This window comes from Chamaea fasciata, unplaced genomic scaffold, assembly GCF_029207755.1.
Source record: "Chamaea fasciata isolate MVZ Bird 193981 ecotype frontalis unplaced genomic scaffold, bChaFas1.0.hap1 SCAF_1, whole genome shotgun sequence".
NCBI lineage: Eukaryota > Metazoa > Chordata > Aves > Passeriformes > Sylviidae > Chamaea > Chamaea fasciata.
Window position 1 is genome coordinate 105,736,997 of NW_027094086.1, and position 20,471 is coordinate 105,757,467.

Sequence of the window (20,471 nt, forward strand, 5' to 3'; positions counted from 1 at the left end):
ATCCCAACAAGCAGAACCTAACAAACCAACCTAGCAAAATGAAAAAAGCAATGAATCTCTGTTAGTCATGTGGAAAGGAAAGATATTCAGACTTGGCCTAAAAGAAACCTGTCTACAATTTCCTGGTATTGCACAAAGTATATCAGAACTGCACATGTAACACAGGTTTCCACCTGGATTTAGACTTCTGTCCTCTTTACAGTTCACACATGCATATACACACACTCAGAGTTGCTGTGTGATTTGGAAGTGCTTTAAACCCAAATTGGAGTACTATTGGTGGTTTGAACAGGACCTAGAGCTTGGTCAGCATTGAGATCTTGGATATTCTTTGCTTGCTTTTGCTCATCCCATGATTTCTCTGGAACAAAACAGTGGTCTTGACTAACCCAACTTACAGTCTTACACACCTGTGCTTAGTTCTTCCTGGTGACTGGTCCCCTGTGAGTTCTCCATAGGGGTAGGCATGAAAGGATGAAACTGGTGAGGAAATCAGAGTGGGAAATCTCAGTCTGTGTTCTGCAAGTTACTTTGGAAATGCTACCAAATATTGCACACGTAGCAAGGGTGGGTACTCCAGAAGATCTAATTAGGGGTGTGTGTGTATCCCAACACACAAAACCTGGAGACCAGACTGAGATCTGTGCAGGTGAGCTCAGAATTGGTGACCTGCATGGTGGATGTCATTAGGGCCCCACCTGAATCTTGGACACCTGTGCCAACCAGACAATGCAAATAGAGCTTTACCAGGTGTGTAAATTCACATTGGCTGTAGGGCTGCCTGTGCTCTGTGTCGTTGTCAAGATTCTCCCCTTGTGTGCAGATCAGTAAGTCATGAGGCTATAATGCTCCAGTGTCACTTAACTTCAGCTATCAATTTAATACCTACTTTAGGAAAATACTTTTATTCTAACCAATGTGCTCAGTGCAGATACTGTGATAAGTTAGCTGAAGGTGTTATCTCCTGTAGGGAGCATGAAGTTTACTTTGATCTCTGTTATTTTGTACATTAAAGCAACAGCCTGGTCTTCTAAGAGCTTTAAATGAGCATCTCAGCATGTGTAAAAGCTTACTTCATTTTTACAAGTCTAAGAGAAGACACAGAGACAAAAAAAAAAAAAAAAAAAAAAAGCACTAGCACAAAATACTCATTTCTATAAAGGAAAAACTTCAAAATAGTTTTAGACTGATTGTAAGAAATTCTTTGAAGTACATTGACTATTAAGGTAAATTTGACTTCTTAGAACTGTAAATGCAGCAAAGGTAAGTGAATTTCCATAAACATAATTTTATTAAGATTAAGGTAACAAAACCTTCAAATATATGCTCTTTGACATTTGGCAGATATTTAGAGCCAGGAGCAAAAAAAAAATAAGTGACTTTGAATGGCCTGCCAAGTGGATTTACTCTGCATAAAATGGAAATAGACTTTTACCTCATTTTCCATGGTTAAAAAATGAAAAAAAAAAAATAGACTACCTTATTTTTTCTTTGTTTTCTAGTCGTGCTGTGGTCCGCCACATGCAGTAGACAGTCATGCCCTGACACTGGTACCCAAACATATTTTCATGCCTTGCAGGCTGCGGCAGGATTCTGGGGGTGGCTGTCAGCCAGCTGGGAAGTGCAGCAGGAACTGGGCAGTCACCTACCTGTCACTCACTCCCAGAGCAAGGCAGGGATCTGCTGGCAAGGGAGCCTGGCTGTGCAGGCAGCTGCTGCCAGCTCTGTGCTCTGCCTGCGAGGGTGTCCCTGCAGCACGCTCCTGCCAACCAGCCTCCACCCGGGAGAGTGCACAGAGGGAGTCATGGCAGCCCTCACCTGCTTGCAATGACACCCCTCTTGTGAACAACCTGCTGGGGGCAATTTATCTCCCACCTAGGGAAGGGGAAATTTTTTTTTCTGGAGACTTACATGTAGAGGGAGTGCAGCCCAAGGGATTATTAGGAGCTACAGCTTGTTAATATTGCTAGTAGTTATTAGTATTGCTGTGGTGGTATTTATTTTACATTTATCAAATTGTAAAGTGTTATCAAATCACTAATTGCAAACTCTGTGTCCCAGAGGAGTTCAACTTTTTTTTTTTTTTTTTTCATCTTGTTACTTCTTTCATCAGGAATTGTGCTTACTCACATAAGTGCTGTAGCAGTAGTGCCACATGAGGACCAAGCTGTACCATGAGGCTGTATAAATATTTTTTATTGTATGGGATCCACTTGCTTTTTCTTTTAGCTGTTCATTACAGGTTCTAATTGATTTCTTGCAGGGGTTTTATGTTTGTTTTGTCCAAGTTCTTAGTTTCAGATTTTGTCATATAATGATGCAAAGGGGGTAGGAGGTGAATGGGTTGACAAAGGACATAAAAGCTGATGGTGTAGAGAACTTAGAAGTACCCAAATTATTACTTGAAATTTAATCCAGCCTTCACAGTATTTATATTATTCCTAGTTTAGGTTGTTAAATTGTCTTTTTGTCATAGTTTCTAATGGGAGACTATGGGTCCTATGGGAAAATAATGGAAGAAAAACCTTTTTTGTCCTCCATTATATTGAATCTGCTAGCTGGTTTCAGTTTACTTTGTAAAAGGAATTAATAACCCAGATAAAATTTTTTCAAAATATGGAGATACCAGAACAGGACCTACAGTAGCATCCTGAGGGGTGAAGGGGATGCAGCATGCAGAGTTTTGCACTCTGCTTGGCTAGCAGTTTGCCTTACAGGCTGGCACATGTGTGCTGAAAGGCAAACTGAGGTTATCCGGCTCCACACAAAGCTGTGCTCCTCCCTCTGTTCTCCCCCCCCCATTTGTTGTTGTTTTTCTTAAAAGGTAGAGGAGAGAAAGCAATTGGAAGCCAGGATTGCTCTCACAGGATTACAGAAGCTGGAATAACCCTCAGAGAGGAGGACAGCATGTCAAAGTAGTTGTACATAAGTGACACAGTAATCCAGACTGAGGAACTGATCAGTCCAAAAAAACTGGGAGGAAACCCCACTTTTTCTATGTGGCATAATCTGCCTGCTCTGCTTCACAGCCTTGCCTGCAGCTATGCAAACAACTGAGCCAGGGCAACAGAGAAGCTGCTGTGGAGATGGGACATATTCTGGCTGCAGAATGGAGCAGTTTCCCTGTTCTGCCTGTTCTCCCCATGTGCTGGTGTTTGCTAATCATTTAGGTACATAGCCGGGCAGATGAGGAAATCGGTCCTGGTGCAACTATTTCCGCCCCCCCCCCCCCCCTTCTCCTGGGCCAGCTTTTAGTGTGATTAAGTTCCCTGGTGTGGATCATCTTGGGTGGTCACGTGAAAATAGAAATGGCAATGAAAGAGGAAGGTAGGGAACCAAGGGCTGAGACAACATGGTAAGCAGGAACAGAATCCTTTCAGCAGGTGCTTTCATTCATGTCTGATTAAAATGGACTTGTGTTATGTTTCTGCCTGTTTATAAACTGGATTAGTTGACTGGACTGTTGAAATAATAAATCCTTCCCTGATCCTGAGCTGGCCAAGGAGTCCTGTCTCTGCCTTTCTGTCTATGCAGTGGTGAAGCACAGGAAACAAAGTTAGTGGAAAAATATTTCTTCCTTCACATAACATGCCCTGATACTGGGCTAATTTTTCCACTAATCATTTTCTACAAAAATGAAAGGTAAATAGCTTATTTTGATAATAGTGTTGAATTATGGATGGCTTTATGGTGATTCTTCTGTGTTTGTTTGTTTGCTTTTAGTAACTCGGTGAACTGTCATTATTGGAAGTAATTAGAGAGGGGGAATCCTAAGATGTTTAGGTGATTTGTGAAGCAACAGATATGTGTGACATTGTGTGGTCACTCACTATTGGGGAAAAATGCTCAGTAGTTACTCAGCTGGTAAAATTTGGTGTGTTTCTTTCTGCCATGCAATTTCATCTATGGTTTGGGACATAAAAATGCATTTTCTCTTAGCCAGAAGTCTTCTAAAAACACATGTGTGTGCACCCTGTGTTTATAACAAGGTTCAAAGCGTTGCAACATCACCAGGCTAGACTGTTTTCTTCTTTTCTATTTTGGGACCCAAAGCAAGAGAGCTGTTTTGAGTCAGTCCAAATGCTCCTGTGCTCACAGATGTAGAGAATAAAGCAGAACTGATACATCTGGGATTTTAACACCTTCCAGGTGGTGTTTTATCAGAGGGGGACCTGCATGTGTGCACTTAAGAGAGAGGATTACTGTCATCATATGACCATCTCTGAAAGGAACAGAAGAAGGTTTAAAATTATTGAATGTCTTCTGGTTTCAGATGTCTTTCCTGGAAAATGCTCTTGTTGATATCTAAATCTTCTGTTTCTGTTGGGTATATGAAATACAGTGTACACAAAAGACCCTTTTGATTTCTCAGTTGAGAAATTGAGTTTATGTCATATGGGCTAAGGTTGGCAAAAAAATAATGCATAATGTCATAATGCATATGTCTAGAATTGCTATCTTAATGAGGCCAAACAGCAGAAAGTTTTGGGATCCTTTCACACTTGATGTTAAATAAACAATGAAATGCCACTAGTTTTGTTCTTTGCGGTTACTGACTGTGGAATCATATTCTAAGAGCTCAGAGGTATTCTAATTTAGTGATTTTTCTTTCTCTTTCTTTCTTCATTTACCAGAAAAAGCCACTGTCCTCGATAATAAAAGAAGTCTGTGATGGGTAAGTTCTGCCATAGAGTACATACTAGATGCAGTGCTTTTTGAAATATTAAACCAACTAGAAGAGATTTTTTTCTAAAGAAAATCTAGATATCCTGTATGACTAGTCGTTAGTTTCTTAAATCTTCTTGTGTTAGCTTCAAATTTTGTATTTGCAGTGCATTTTGGATCAATTGCTTGCAAGATGAGGCTCCTAACAAAGCAGCTCCATCATGTGGGTGACTCTCATTTTGAGTGCTTCCTTCCTCTCTGCACAGAGATGCATTTTGCCAAGTCACTTCGGCTTGTGGTCCCTGCCTTTCATGGGTTAAGGGACTAACGCACTGCCTCTGGCTCTGAATTTTGAGCACTGAGTCCAGTGGGTGCTGTAAGCTGGTCCAGTTGATGTGACTGTTCGTATGAAACTGAAATGTTAATTGCAAATTCTGCAGTATAGACTAATAATTGGCTAAGACAAATACCTCAATTTAAGTTTAATGGATTAATTAAAAAAGCTCTTTTAAGCAAGTGCTACCACACAGGAGAAACTAGTTGTATTCATCAAATTGCTGCTGAGCTAAAAAGGTGGTATTTTATGCCTAATGTAATATATCAATTTAATGCTATATCCATTGTGTCTTGTATAAGCTAGCATAAATTTCTGGTACTGTACATTTTTTTTTGGTCAGATTTAGTAACTTAGTGATCTTGCTTAGTGCAAAAAAAGATCACTAGAATGTATTTGTACTGAGGTTTTCCCTTAGTAAGCATGCTTTTAATTTAAACTTTGGAACTCATCATTGAAGGCTATGGAAAACTATGAGAAGTATGAGAAATACATGGGAATGGCAGACACTTGTTTGGTCATACTAAAATTATGTAAAGGGTACTTTTTGAATTATGAAGATTTCATTTTGTGATTAATTTATTTTCGTATTTCTAAGGTGGTCTCTTGCAAATCATGACCAATTTGCACTGCAGCATGCTGATAGTTCTAATTTCTACATCACCGAGAAGGTGGGTAAATCGTTCAATGCAATTCTTGCAAAGCCTATAAAAATATTTGCCACAGTCATTTATTTTACATTAAAATATATGAAAATATACTTTCCATAATGCAATGCCACTGAGAGGGTAGGTGCTGGGAGACCTGATTTAATGACTTTTTAACTGATTTTGTCTGTTAGGAAAAGCAAATAAAAGCTTGAATGTGCTAAGATCTTCATAGTTGAGTTTGAGACTTGAGCACTGATCCCTTCAACTTCGGTATTCTTGTGTGTTTAGTATTCTGCTAACAAGTGATGTTCAGGAAACTAAAATATTTAAAACATGAAGGGCTCTTTGAAGTCTGAGGAGACCTTCAGTGCATGTCACTTTCCTTTTTGGCTGAACAGGTAGAAATAAGTTTCAGTGTAGTATTTGCAACTTGCTCCTGCCTGCTGTTTTGTCCTTACCCAGCTCTGTAAGTTCTATTGGCTTACTTTTTTTTTGTCCCCATGTAGCGTGGCAATAGGTGATTCATCAAGTGATGCAATGATTTCAGCACAGAGTAATGAGAAGGCTATAGCTGTAATAAAAATGGAATGTCTTGTATAAATATATGGGACATGCTCATCTGAATGGGACCAAGTAGAGTATTCATTCCTAGCATTACTGGTAAAATTGCTGAGATTACAAAAAAAAAGATTATTTGGAAGAGTGTACGTGTACTGCAGAGGTACAATTTCTAAGCAGTGGCAGAAGGACGCTGCTTAAAACCTGCTGAAGGCCACGTGCAAATTCCCTAATCTGGGTGGATTCTGAGCTGAAAAGACCTGAGTTGAACTGCATAGATAGGAGATGCCTCTTGCTCACCTTGTTATCAGTTTAGTTTGGCTTGCTCTTAAGGGGAGGCTTGTCTTGGTTCTGTTCTGCATTTTACAATTCTTTAGGATTTGCTAATACAACTGAGACATGAACTATGTTTTCTCTTGCTGTAATTCATACCCACACCCAAGAAATAAAGGCAACTAAGGCATAGTTGAGCATTTGGAAAGACTGAATTTAGCAAGACAGCAAGAACAGTTGCTTATATGATAGTGCTCTGTTGTTTTTTTTGTTTTGTTTTGTTTTTTATCTGGGGTCCTTTGTTTTATTTTTGTTTGTTCATTTTGCTTGTTTTAGCAGACCAGTTTCAGTTTTTCATTTAGCTGCTTGCCACCTTGGACAACCTTCTCAATATATCCTTGTGTTTTTTGTGGGGTTTTTTTGGGTTTTTTTGGGGGGGTTGGGGGGGTTTTTTTGTTATGGTTTTTTTTTTTTTTTTTTTTTTTTTTTTTGGATCTTCCCCCTTTTTTCTTTACTTGTGTGTTGTTTTGGGTTTTTTTTCCCTCTCCTTGCTTTTCAAGTTTCGATTGACAGACACTTCAAAGGCCACTACAAGAAAACCTGTTGAAGTAATTACTGACCTCTGTGCTTTGCCTCCACCGAATTAAATAGTGAGATTGTTCTGCTAATTGCCCACAATGGTGACACAATGTGTACCAATAAAGCAGACACAATTGAATTTGCCTGTTGGCATTTCAACTCCGTGCAGTGAGTATTTCCAAGAAGTGGAGATTGAGTGAATACTTCAGCTTTTTGAAGGTCTTTGTCCTGATGCAATTGGAGGGATATTTCAGGCTTTATCTCCACCTTTGGTGGATAGGATTCTGCAGCTTTGGAGAAGAGAAATGTTTTCTGTTCCACATAAAAGAGAGTCTGATGGTTTTTGGCTGCCTTTAACTTGCAATAAGGATGGAAAATTATGGTCTTCTAGGACATTTTGGATTGTACTGCAGAGAGGACTTTGAGTTTGTTTATTCCCTACTGGAAATATGCAGAGTGTCTGACTCTGAGTCACATAAATATGAGAGAAGAGCTCTAAATGCCACTAGAATTACTCAGATGTCTGTGACTTTCATTAGATATTGTTCACTGTTTATAGCTGGTTGTTGGATAGTGGCTGTGAAGAGAGGATTATACAGGCCATCAGCCCTTCCACATACTTTCCCTCATTTGTGTTCAGTAGGATATTGTTACTGTCTGAATTAAAACACGAAAATTGCCAGACATGAGGAAAAGCACATGCACTTCAAGGAAGCTACAACACTTAGTTGTTAAAATCCACATTGCTTTAATCTGAATTTTACTGATGGGCATGAGCAGAGCTTTTTTTGTGATGGTGACAGCTTCTCATAAGAAATATTTTTCACAGCTCTTAAAGGTGAACTGTATGTCTGTGTATGCAGATAACATTATCTATAGGTCATGTTTCCGCAGAGACTGCCTTCTAGATAGAGATGCCCCTTTAAAATATCACTATGTTTAAAGTTACCAAAAAGAAAAGCAGTTAGTGAATTCTTGTATACAGTAGCAAGAAGCTTTGAAGTGAAAATGTCCCAAATGTGACAGGGCTTACAAATGTAGGGTTTTTTTTGGTGGCAAACAGCCCATCTGTGTTTTGGCTGTCATATACAGAACTCTTTATCTTTTGTAGCTGGAGCTATATTTCCCAATTATACCATACATAAATAAAAACAACACCCAAGCAGTTCTGTCTCTTAATTTATTTATGTTTTGGCTGTATTATTTGGAAAAATGCCTCTACAGAAGTAGCAATAACTCCTTCAGGTAGTCTAAGTGAGGTCTTTTTACAAATTTTGATTCAGCCAGGGTTCCTACTAGAGATAGGCTTATCACAGCAGATAGAGTTTTGGCTGCTGCCTCTGGGGTCATGGTATGGCTATATCTGTGCCCCTGAAACTGCAGTGGAAATTATTAATTATGTCTTTAAGCCTTTTTTTTCTAAAAATGAGAGAAATAAAACAAGAGGATATGTGTACGTGAAAACCAAGCAGGCATGGTGCCTGAGCTAAAATCTGTCTGGTATTCTGATCTGAGAGTATTTGATTATTAATTATGTTAATAGGTGTGTGGGTTTTTTTAAGGGCTTTGCTTATCATGAAGGAGCATTTCTCTGGTAGGTCAAACGTCTAAAAGCCTGACTTCTGAGTCAGGATCTTATCATGCTAGATACTACAAGGTAAGAATAAATGAGTCACCTTTGCTTCAGTCTATCCAGGCTGTTCCTGACTTAGATGCTTGTGTACATCAGGTGCAGTGACTCAGGAACACTATGGCCTGGGGGAGCTCAGGTTTAGGAAACAAAATGCTATGTAAAAAGTAGAAAATGACTGTATAATTCTGTGTGCTATGTGTGTTCCCTGGCTGAAAACCACAGCTCAGATAATTGTTTGCTGTGTTCTTCCACTGGCAGTATGAGCAATTGGAGTGGCTGATGCTGTACCTTGGTAGGTATGGCTGCTCCCTTGTCGCTGCTCATCCTTGGTCACCTCCAGATCCATTTGTGCATCCAGTGTTTGCCTGGGGAAGGATGGTGTTCAAGCTGGTTTCACTGCTGGAGGCAGAATGTGGTCGCTCTTAACCCTCCACCTGAGCAACTCTCAGAAATGTTGGTTGCTGGTGCTGAGGAGTTTGTGGGCCAGCACTACGCACACAGTGGTGACAACAGTGACATTTTTTTGTTATCTTTTAAATACAAGGACATTTTGTTCATCTGTATATTGAATACAACTCATTTTTATGATCACAATCTTTTTGTGTTTGTTTTTCTTTTTTACGTCTGATACATCAGAAGATTTCCTGTGAATTTTTTCCCCTTCTTTCCTATCTGCCACATTTTCCTTTTATTCTTATTGCTTGAAGTGGAGGGGAGCAGACAGTGAGTTTACTCCATTGGTTTTGGGAGACTTTTGATTCTGTTTTGCAAGAAGAGCTGCCCCACCTTCCTTTTGTTGTAATTTTTCAACTCTGTGCTGTGTTTGAGGATGGGACATCTTTCTAACTCCCATCTTCTCAGTGCTGGGAACCTGAGTGAAGTCCCTGCTGCTTTTCTTTTTCAAAGGTGATTTTGGTCATGACCTATTTTTTTCTGAACACAACCTGTAATTGTATATTCATATGAAATTCCACCCTGCCTTTACAGGCTCCCAGCGTGGGAGTGTATGCAAATAACAGGACAAGAAATGAGGCATTTGTATGGTTGGGACTTTTTGAGTTTTTACATTTTTTCGTATTCATCTTTTTTCACTGATTAATTGAATTTCAGTGAGTTGTAAGAAAACATTCTTAATAATGAAAATTTCTGATTCATTGAAGGGCCTGGTGCCTTTTAAGCTGCTGAGAATTAAAAGTAGCATGAGAAATGGGAACTGGGGAAAGGTATTAAGAGAGCTATTTCATTTTCCATTTTGCATCACTCCTGATAATAATACATTTATTAATAGTGATAAGTAAATGTTAGATTGTAGATTTGACCTGGATCAAATCATGCCCAGCTTTGCCTTTTCTCTGCCACTTATAAGACGTGGTATTTTCCACATATTCACAAATTTCTTACTAATTTGGGGCATCTGCACAGCCCTGCAGAAATTCCCTAAAGTAAGGGCAGCACATGACATCTGAGTGGCCATGCTCTTGCCTGTTTGATGGATGCTGGTAACACTGCCCTGTAGACTCCAGTAAAATCTGAGAGAACACTAGTATATTTTTCAAGGGAACAGAAGTAAAACTTGAGTATCCATATACTAAATCACTTTCAGTCCTCCTTCATTCAGGCTGATTTCAAGAACAGTGGTAATGATTATCCTTCTTTTAGTTCTCCTAGGACTCTTTTTGTAGAACTTTTGGTCTATACTGAATTTTCTAAAGAAAAGAATTATGTCCTGTCCACCTGTTATACTTTCTATCCCCAGCACAAAAAGCTTAATTCCTCCGCTTGCTTCCTATTAAAATATTAGTTATGATGATCTTCTGTTTAGTTCCATATCATGGCTGATGAGATGGATTAAATGAGGTGTTTTTTAAAAAATCTGTATAGATATTTTCCTGAATTGAGTTTGTAATTTTGCCTCACAATTAATCACTAGAGAGGAAAGGCTCTGAAAAGGTTCAGCTTTTGGTTAGAGAAATTGCAGATAAGTATAATGTACCAGGAGCATAGTACAACTGTTTGGGTTCAGCTGGTGGCAGACAGTTCTGTGTAAGATTTGGCTAACAGAAAAATACTCTTTGATTCATCTTTATACTTAAAGAGCAACCTATTTGGATGGGTAGTTTTCCGAAGTGCAGTGAACAGGCTTTGACGATTTTTGAAGGTGGTGGCAAGGAGGAAGTAATTTTGTGCCACTTTAATTCATAAATTGGCTTAGTAAAAAGGCTGCTTGATATGATGTAGGGATGAGGCAGGGCTCATGAGTCATGTCCAGGAATAGCCTGTAGACAAGAAAGAAGGAAAGGAAAGGTAGGAAGAAGAGTAGAACTTTGCTTTTTTTCTAACTGTAAGCTGTCCCTCAATTGTTTCTGGAACTGGCTTAAGATGATGTTGAGCTAAATTTTGTCAAGCTCTAACTGTAGTCAAAAATGGAAAAGGGATGTTTTACCTATAGTCCTTCTGTGGGTGCAAGGAAGGGCACAGAAAGAGTGTCGGAGTGGGATGTATGTCCTAGAGAAGCACAAACACTTGCAGGCTTTCCCTTAAACAAGGCTTGGTGGTGTGGTTCCAAACGTGGTGCTTTCAAATTGGGCTGGCCCACTTTTCCTGCTTATACTATGCTGTTTATTCCTGTCTTCTATGCAAACCAGGCAAACTCAAAAATGATAAAATTTTCATCTGGTTTAGCTCCCTTGTTGGCTGATACAACTGCTTATGCCACATCTAACAGTAGTAGGAATGCGCAAGATGTTGAAGAGCAAGATGTTGAAAACAAGACTTTATGGTAGTAAACTGCAACTGTGCTTTGATTTGGAAAAACTGAGCCACACAGTGAGCTACAGTCTTGGCTTCAGTACTCAGCTGTTCTCTAAGCATCTGCTGAAGGAGATCCTGTGCTGACCTTCAGTGGTGCTATGAGTGAAAGTGGTGGGTAACCTGTGCTGAAGAGCTGGCTTCAATTTGATAATCCTTCACTTGTGTTTGGTGGGTTTTTGTTTTGGGTTTTTTATTTATGCATACCAGCCCTGTTCTGATTTCTCCACATATCTTACTAAAAATAGTATGAGCACAGCTAAGTCAGTCATTTCCTGATGTTTATTTTTCAGGGTGCCGCTATTCTGTTGAAACTTATGAGAGGACGATAGGGCTGCTTGTCATCAACCCACCCCTTCCGTGTTGCTGATACAACTGTGCTCTGTGTCTGTGTGTGGTTGCTTGAATTAGGGAACTGATCCAGCTTAAAAATATCTTGTGTGTAACTTCTTTTAATGTGTCAGAAGGATGTCTGCCCAAAGTGTAATACCACTGCTGCTCTGCCGAACAAGTGGTGCCTGGTAATGCTGTCCTTGTAGATCACTCCACTTGCAGATGGGTAAATCATGCAAAGTTTGGTCTTTTTTTTAGGATGTGGTTTAAGTGGCAGTCTAGTTGGTATTTCTGTGGGTTGCTGGAGAAATAGGTAGTTGAGCACCCTTTTTCTACTCTGTTTCTTCATTCTCTTAGCTTCACAAACATCCTAGTTACTGCTGCTAGGATGATGAGTTTTTTCAGGTCATGGATCTGACAAAAGAAAGCTCTGGACTCTGGAATGCCTTTTATTTTCCTCCTTTTTTATGAATGAAGGAGAGAGGAAGTGTTAACTTTTTAAGGTCAGGTGTGGTTGACTGTGCTGCTGTGTGGTAGTATATCCAATGAAAGCAAAGCGTTGGGGGCCCATGCACTGGAGGGATATGTGCAGAATTGTGCCTCTAGCAGGTTGTAGAATTGCACTGGCTGATGTACAGCCTGAAACTGCACCACTGGTTTAACTTGGTTTATTTACCAACTTCTGTAGTCCTTGAATAGAGACAGATAAACAGCATGCAAAAACATCCTCTTTTTAGAAGCTTCAGATAAACTACTTATTTTTTTAAGGAAAACATTATAATTGAATTATAACATGAAAAACCAGAAGAACACTGTCCTTTCTTTTCAACAGCTTCCTAGAAAATAAATTATATCACAAGATTATTTGCATCAGTATTTCTTCTAAAACAGTAAAGTTCTGTCATGCCAAGTAGTACGATGTTAGTAATTACCTGTATCACTTAGCTTACATCTTATTTAATATTTTGGTGACTAAAAATAAACTTTAGAAATTTCCTACCAAGTCAGCCAAATGAAATCTCATCTCATAGTCTGTCTGCAGCCCTAGCGGTAGCAAATGCTGTTCAAGGTAGTTATCTGATGATGGCTTTCAGTCTCTTTGTGCTTCCTCAGTATTCCTATTGTACTACAGGTGTTGGAGGCTACACCTGCACTTAGTCTATTTAATATCTTGCATAAAGACTATGCCAATCTTTCATCTCTTCTTGAACCTGCTAATATGGCCTGCTTCCATAACCTCTGACAGCAAGCTTGAAGAGTTTAGTGCCTTCAGAATGAAGAGGTGTATTCTCTGTCTGCTTTAAACTGACCCCCTACTGATTTCATCAAGTTCTCATACTGCAGGGTTTCATAAAAACAGTTCTGCATTCTGGTCGTCCACTACATTCTTTCCTGTGTCCTTGGTCCCTCTGAACTGAGGAGACCCTGCCTTTTGAGGCAGCTGCTGAAGCCCACTGGACAGTTGCCTTTCTCTGCGTTTTCTCAGAGACTGCTGTGCCCTTCCTAAGATGTGAAGATCAGAACTGCACTCAATGCCCTGTATGTGGGTACATGAAGTTCCTATATTGTGGCAAAGTGGTGCCCTCTGTCTTGTTCCTGGTGCTACCTCTGATGACACTCAGTGTTTACTGGATCCTGTAGCACACTGAATCTGTGTTTTAAGGGAGGTCTGCCAGCAAGAACTTTTCTTCTCTTTCCTGAGCTGTTAACTTACTAATGAACTCTATAACTGTAATATTTTGTGTCATTTTGTCCTTATTTACAACTTGCACAGGCTCAACCTTATGAAAATGTAATGGAGTCATAAACTTGAAGTGTATTTCAAGGCTCTTATTTTCTGTTGATGTGTCCATTTGGAGGAAGGTGCAACAAAATAACAGCAGTATGGAAATAGGGATGAATCTATTACTAGAGGTTATAAACACAAGAAGAATTTTAGATTTCTTGGCTGTTATTGTCTAGGGTAGTTAGAAAAGTCTGAAGAAAGCTGTTTGGTCAGGATTAAAAAACAGGCTTAGTGAGCTATGACCATGGGAACCAATGCTTTTAGGTCTTCCTCAAATATGTTTAGAAAACATTCCATTCCAACCAGTTAGAGTGAGCTGAATCTTAAAGCATTTTGCTGGGTGTAGCAGATCATTAAAATGATAAGACAAATGTGTGGCAAATAACCTGTTTTATCTGATAAATTCACCTGATAAATTTGCTTCACTGCAGCAAAGCTCTGAATAAACAGCTTCACTATTTTGATGGGATTTTTTAAAAAGTGAATTTGCTTACCTTCAACCCTCTGCATGGTTTGGTGGACTCTGCTAATGCTTGAGGCCTGCAAGTCTCCTGCATGTGTTTTAGGCAAAGTAGTCTATGGCACAGAAAAGCAGATCTTTGAGACTAAGCAGAATCTGCTGGCAGATAGTCAGAAAAAATGTAGAATTGTTTAGGTTGGAAAAGACCTCCTAAGATAATCAAGTCCAACCATTAACCCAGCACTGCCAAGTCCACCACTAAACTGTGTCCCCAAGTGCCACATCTTTTAAATGCTTCCAGGGATAGTGACTCAACCAGTTCCCTAGGCAGCCTGTTCCAATGCTTGGCAACCCTTTCTGTGAAGAATGTTTTCCTACTATCCAGTCTAAAACACCCCTGGTGCAGCCTGAGGGCATTTCCTCTCATTCTATTGATTGTTACTTAAAAGGGACTGACCTCCACCTTGCTGAGCTCTGGGACCCACCACAGGTGACCAGCTGCTAGATATTACCAGCTGGATGTAACTCCACTCATCACCACCCTTTGCGGTTGGCAGTCAAGCCAGTGTTTTGCCCAGCACCCAGTGGACCTGTCCAAGCCATGAGCAGCGAGTTTCTCTAGGAGAATGCTGTGGGAGACAGTGTCAAAGGCCTTACTAAAGTCCAGCTGAACAACATCCACAGACTTTCTTTCCCTCATCCTCTGAGCAGGTCACTTTTGCATAGGAGACCAGGTTAGTCAGGCAGGACTTGCTTTTATAAGCCCCTTCTGGCTGTGCCTGGTCATCTGGTTGTCCTGTATGTGCCATATGATGTCACTCAAAGTGATCTGTTCTATGCCTTTCCCTGACACTGAGTTCAGACTGACAGGCCTGTAGTTCCCCAGATTAAGTTCTAGTTGAGCTTTGGCCCTTCTAATTTTCTCCCTACATAACCTCAGAACACCCCAGCAGTTCTCCTGAGTGTGCTGCCTCTTCTTCCAAAGGTCATAATCTCTCTTCTTTTTCCTTAGTTCCAGCCAAATGTTTGTGCTCAGCCAGGCTGGTCTTTCCCACTGCTTGTCTTGCATTGGCCTACTTCTGTACTTTTAAGATTTCCTTCGTGCAGGATGTCCAGCCTTCCTGGGCTCTCTTGACCCTCAGGACTGTCTCCCAATGGCTTCTGTCAACCAGGCTCCTAAACAGGCACAAATCTCCCCTCCAGGATTCCAGGATAGCAGTTCTGCTGAACCTCCTCCTTACTTCTCTGAGAGTGGAAGACACTCTGCCATACAGGGCTACCCCGCTGCCTCTCCTTCCTTGCTTCTCCTGCCTTCTGAAGCATTTATGGTCATTTAGGTTCACATTGCTCCAGCTGGTGAAGTTAGAAGGTAGAGGGTCCTAAAATCTGAATGCAAGGTGAACTTTCCAAGTATCCACTGTTCCTGTTGTGTTATGTTCTTTCTGTGTCTTCATGAAAGTATTTAGTCTGATTGAAATCTCGTCTTGGAAATATTACCTACTCCATTAGAAAAAAAAAAGTAATCTTGTGATATATTGTATCTTGCTAGATAAAATATTGCAGAGGAGGCTTATTTATATCTTTGATATGACTACTCTCTTTGTCCTGGATAACATTTATGACAGATCTATTTTCCTGTTACGGAGTTTTTTAGGGACATTTTGGATAGTACAATTTCACTAGTTCTTTTACTGCTCATGATTAAGCTTTTCTGATACAGATCAACACCATGAACAATATCTGCCAACTTCATGTACACTTGCTAAACAGGTCAAGAATATCTTGGAAGAGGGTTTTTTTCCTTTGGTTTTGCCCTATTCTTGTCTTTTTTTAAAATTTGTCTGCCATAGGTGGGGGTGGGTTCTGTCCTGAATAGCAGTATGACTGCCAAAGCTGGGCTGCTGTAATGATGTTCTGTTATCCTGGAAAAGAAATCCACAGGATGCTATCCTTAATACTAAGAGGATTAACTGTGTGTAAATGTTGCAATTAAAATTAACTGGCATGCTGACTACTGCATCATGCAGTTAATGTAGGAAAGCCTCTTGGCTTAATTGTACTCTTACATGCTGTTTCCTGGTATGTGATTAAGCCAATATTTAGAATGGATAAACAGAATTGTATTTTTTTTATTGAGTAACTGCTAACCTTTTTCAAATTTTGGCTAGCTTGGTGTGCTAGAGACTTCATCCTTTGAATACTTTCAGAGATAAGGCGTGGGCAGTTTTCCTTAAGCCTTTTTCTAAACCAGGAGTTGAAGAGGAGCTCTCTCTCTATTGTGATACAATGATTGAATGTACAGTACAGGGCAGATGTACACACCTTGCTCTAGGCCAGACATGAAGAAGGGTCCATGGGCTTGTGTGTTGTGGGTTCTGACGAGCATTACACCTTTGAGTCTGAAAGCTTTGGTGTTTTAGATTCATCTTCATGATTAAACAGAAAGACTCCAAAGAAAATGTCCAGTGATGCTTTTAGTTACTCTGTGTGTTCCTCTGTATTTCCTGTGTTCCTCCTCAAGTCTCAGGAGATCACCCATGCTCATTCTATGCCCAGTACCTCTTGTTTGCAGTGGACTGGGAGTGTTTGCAGAGATGCTTGTTGTGGCCCAGATGAAGTGACTTCGCTTGTCACAAACAAACTGCAAACCACAAACTCATTTGTACATCTGATTTGGTAGTTAATATTAATCGCAGTGGGGTACATGAGAAACTTTAAGACTAAATTTTTGCTACTTAAAAAAGTAGGCCTCTGTGTGTGCTCTTATTTATGTTTAAGAACAGTCTACGTGTAAGTGCCAATGTTTTTATGAAGATGTCAGTGAACTTTAACTTCTGAATGTGATTAGTACACAGTTCAAGTAGTTTAAATCATGTTGATTTCCTGGGATACTGGGATTTGCTGCTTTCCAAGTACAGCTGATGGAACCTTGTGTATGTGTACATGCAAATGCTCTGGCCTAATGCAGCTGAGGTCCAGTAGCTTAGTCTAAGCTGCTGATGGAGGTAGATTTAGCCTATGCTAATTGTCTGTCCCAAGGCAATTACTTTTATTCAGCTCCACAAATCCAGGAGGTGGTAATAGTTTTAGCAACCACAACTGTTTATGAAGTGAGTTTGTTTCAGCACTGATTGAGATTAAACCACACAAATGCATTATGGCCACTTCACACAGATTCCTTAGACATGATGAAATGTAGCTGGGTCTGGTGCTGTTTCACTACAAGTGGAGAAAATCTGGTGCTTTTTTAGTGCTGTGGGAAGTCACCCTGTATTTAGCTGCTCACCCTTCTTTGCCCCTCTTTTGAGTATAGCCTGGCTGGCCTCCCTGAGGCTGTTCTAGCAGGAGGAGACTGCTGAGGGCTGAGAAGAGTCACTGCATATGTGGGCAAAGATGCTGTAAGAAGGCTTCTCTCTTGTACCCCCTGTGTTGTCTGGCACTTCATTTATTTCAGTTAGAGTGAAGAAGTCTTTGTGGGTGGAGAATGATCTTTGAGGTAGCTAGAACCAATCCCACAGATGACTTGGATACCAAGAATGAGACAATGTACTGGAGTTTTATTTTGGGATTACTTGACCTGGTTTCAGGCAAGATTTTTCTGGTTTTTAGCATTTTGGATTTGAGATGTATCAGAATGTGAACAAGAAGAATGAAATAAATTTGGGAAAAACTGCCTGAGGAGAAATACACCTTCATATTTTTTCTTGGCTAAACACCAGTCTGCAGAAAGGCTGCAATGTGGTCTTCAGTACAAAATTAGCTCTTCTCTCTCAAACTGTTAGGGATTCCTCCAATTTCTCAGATTAGGGTGTCAGCTCATGAACGAGCTACTGAACCATGATTGGCATTGTGACTGTGCATTGTGCTGCACACAGTCAGTACCTGTCAGCATGTTCATTGCTGTAGGTACCTTATTCTCCTACCCTGTGGTGAACAGAAGGTAGTTGTTGAAAGAGGGGAAGCTCCCCTACACATACCACAGGGGGAGAGGGTGCATATGGGCTTTGTCCACAAAGTTGTAGGGATGCTGTAAGTGTACACCGTAGCTTACGCCACGGCTGTGTGAGCTCAACCAAAAGAAAATGTTTAATGCCCTCTCCTTCTGACAGCTGGGCAAGGAGAAGGACTTATGGCATGTTTGAACTTTACTCTGCTAACAGGGATGCTTTTTTTACTTTGAGGGAGAATGCAAAGTCCTGATGGCAGAGCTCAGTGGGTAGGTTCCAGTGGTTTAAGTCAGCATGTTCTTGTTATAGAAAATAAAGAGCCAGTGGGATGAATTCTAAATCCTGCAGATGGATAATGACAGGTTTCAGCAAACTTACAAACTCCTCAAGCATGTACAATACCAGAGCCAGACACCGTGGATGGTATATTTCAAAAAAATATTTAGAAGTTGCCAGTGGAAGCTAAACTTTAAAAAACATGAAGTCATTCTTGAAGGAGTTCAGGTTGGTTAAGTGTCACGTGAATTCAACCTATTTGTCGAAGCAAGTGTTATATGCCTCAGTGAGGAAAATAGATGCTAGCTTACATCTGAAAAGCAGAAGCTTTTGCATGCAGACAGGGGAAAGAACTGTTGCAGAGTTAGCATGACATTCTGCTCAATGCATGTTTCATCTTTTTATGTGAGTGAGTCTTAACTAAAACCTTTGGATTTTTCTCTTTCAGAATCGTAATGAAATAAAAAATGGAGCAATCCTTCGATTAACAACATCTCCGGTAAGTCAGTGTTCTTTTCTTCTCTTCCTTCAGAGTGAAAATTCGATTAGTAAATCATTGAGAACTAATGTGTGTACTTTTAAGCTTTATCCACAATGTATCCCACAGTCCTCCTGGAGCAAAGGTTATGAGTTATGGAGGCAGGAGCAATAACTCTGAGTAACATTTGGTGAAACTGTTGGCACAATTGGGTGGGATTTTTGTGTCTCACTTCCACTGGGAACAGTTTTCATATACAAGATATCCCTGCTTCCCTGCTGACGTTGCAGCCTCACTCAAGTTGCTCTTTTTCTGCCTCAGAACTCAAAAGCAGCAAGCCAGGAAGAAGGTCAGGGATTTGAGTCATGGAGAGCTCTGCTGGGTGGCTCAGGTCAGAGCTTTCCTGATCTTTGGGTTTGTGTTGAGTAAGTAGCAACCCTAATGTTGAGATTTTACTGGGGTTTCTTTGTTGCTGGCTTTTTTTTCCCCGACACTGTCTCTTTGCCAGCTCCGAAAAAGCACAGCAGAGTTGCTGGTTGCTCTGTAATGGCTTATTTTCCTGCTGAGTTGAGCAGTACTGCTGCCACACACTGAAAGCCATTATTAGTCCTGGAAGATGTATGTCTAAGGCAGCAGCAATCCCATTTCCTTGCTGACTAAAGTAGTTAGTGTGCCATTAAAATGGTTTGCCTCTTCATGGTGGTGTTCTAGCCTCTGCAGATTTGAAGCATTCTTATGGACAAACTCTGCCACCCAGTAGCTTCTCAACAGAAAGCACTTCTCAGCAGCCAGCTGGGCAAAGACAAGAGGTTTCTTCATATTTTCTTCATATTCATATGTTCTTCATATTTTTCAATGTTCATCATAGTCAAAGCTTTATAGACATAAAAAACCAAAAAAACTCAGAAAACCAACCAAACAAAAAACACCCGCAGCAGTTTAAGACCATGGCTCTCTCAGAGTCTGTATGATTCCACAGTCTCTTGGCATATATCACCAAAACAGCCTTGTGCATGGAAAAACCACTTCTGGTGGAGTAAACCCCATTTGATGGAAATTCGTCAGAAACAGGCAGCCCAGCACCAGCTCCTTCTAACCTTTTGGACTTCTTAATAACAAATATCCACTCCAGTGCTGCCCAGACGTGGGATCTCTTGAAATCAAAGCAGCATCTGTGGTTCATCAAGAAGCAATGTAGTCCAAATGCACTGCGTCATGTTTTGGTGTAACCACAACATGGAATAATAACCGTGTAAGACAACTCACGGAATTCTCCCCTCTCAAAACCCACAACCAGTTGCACCATGGAGCCTCAATGAATAGAGGCTGTGCTGTGACTGGTCTGTGGAGATGGCTGGCTGGCTGGCTTTATGATCACTTGTGCAATTGGAAATAGAGCCTACAAACTCAAAAGACAAATCTTGGATGTACAAACTTTCTGCTGTTAGCAGTGGTCAGGAGGGTGAGGCTTTGCACGGGGCTATCATCATCTTCTTTTGTTTCTTTGGGGATTTGCCTTGGCGTCAGTGAATCAAGACAGGAGTCCTTAGGATATTGAGATGTTGCCTGTTACTTAATAAAGTATGAACCTCTCTGACACTGGCCCGCCGTTATGAGTGACTCAGCCATCCTGTTTTAAGATAGAAAGCTGGTCTACTCTCTATTCTCCAGTAGTGATATTTGTGCCTAAA

The 20,471-nt window shown here is 40.4% G+C and overlaps 1 protein-coding gene across 7 annotated transcripts in view; it reads left to right on the forward strand.

Moving 5' to 3' along the window:
- ELMO1 (engulfment and cell motility 1) overlaps nt 1–20,471 on the forward strand; it is a 304,867-nt gene that overhangs the window by 58,239 nt on the left and 226,157 nt on the right. For 6 of the 7 annotated variants that reach the window (XM_066192198.1, XM_066192190.1, XM_066192232.1 and 3 more), the window contains 3 exons: nt 4,635–4,675; nt 5,598–5,670; nt 18,751–18,801. In XM_066192198.1, coding sequence (XP_066048295.1) covers nt 4,635–4,675; nt 5,598–5,670; nt 18,751–18,801 — 165 coding nt within the window. Of the gene's footprint in view, nt 1–3,300; nt 3,356–4,634; nt 4,676–5,597; nt 5,671–18,750; nt 18,802–20,471 lie in introns of those variants that run through there. The other variant, XM_066192242.1, reaches the window with a different exon arrangement.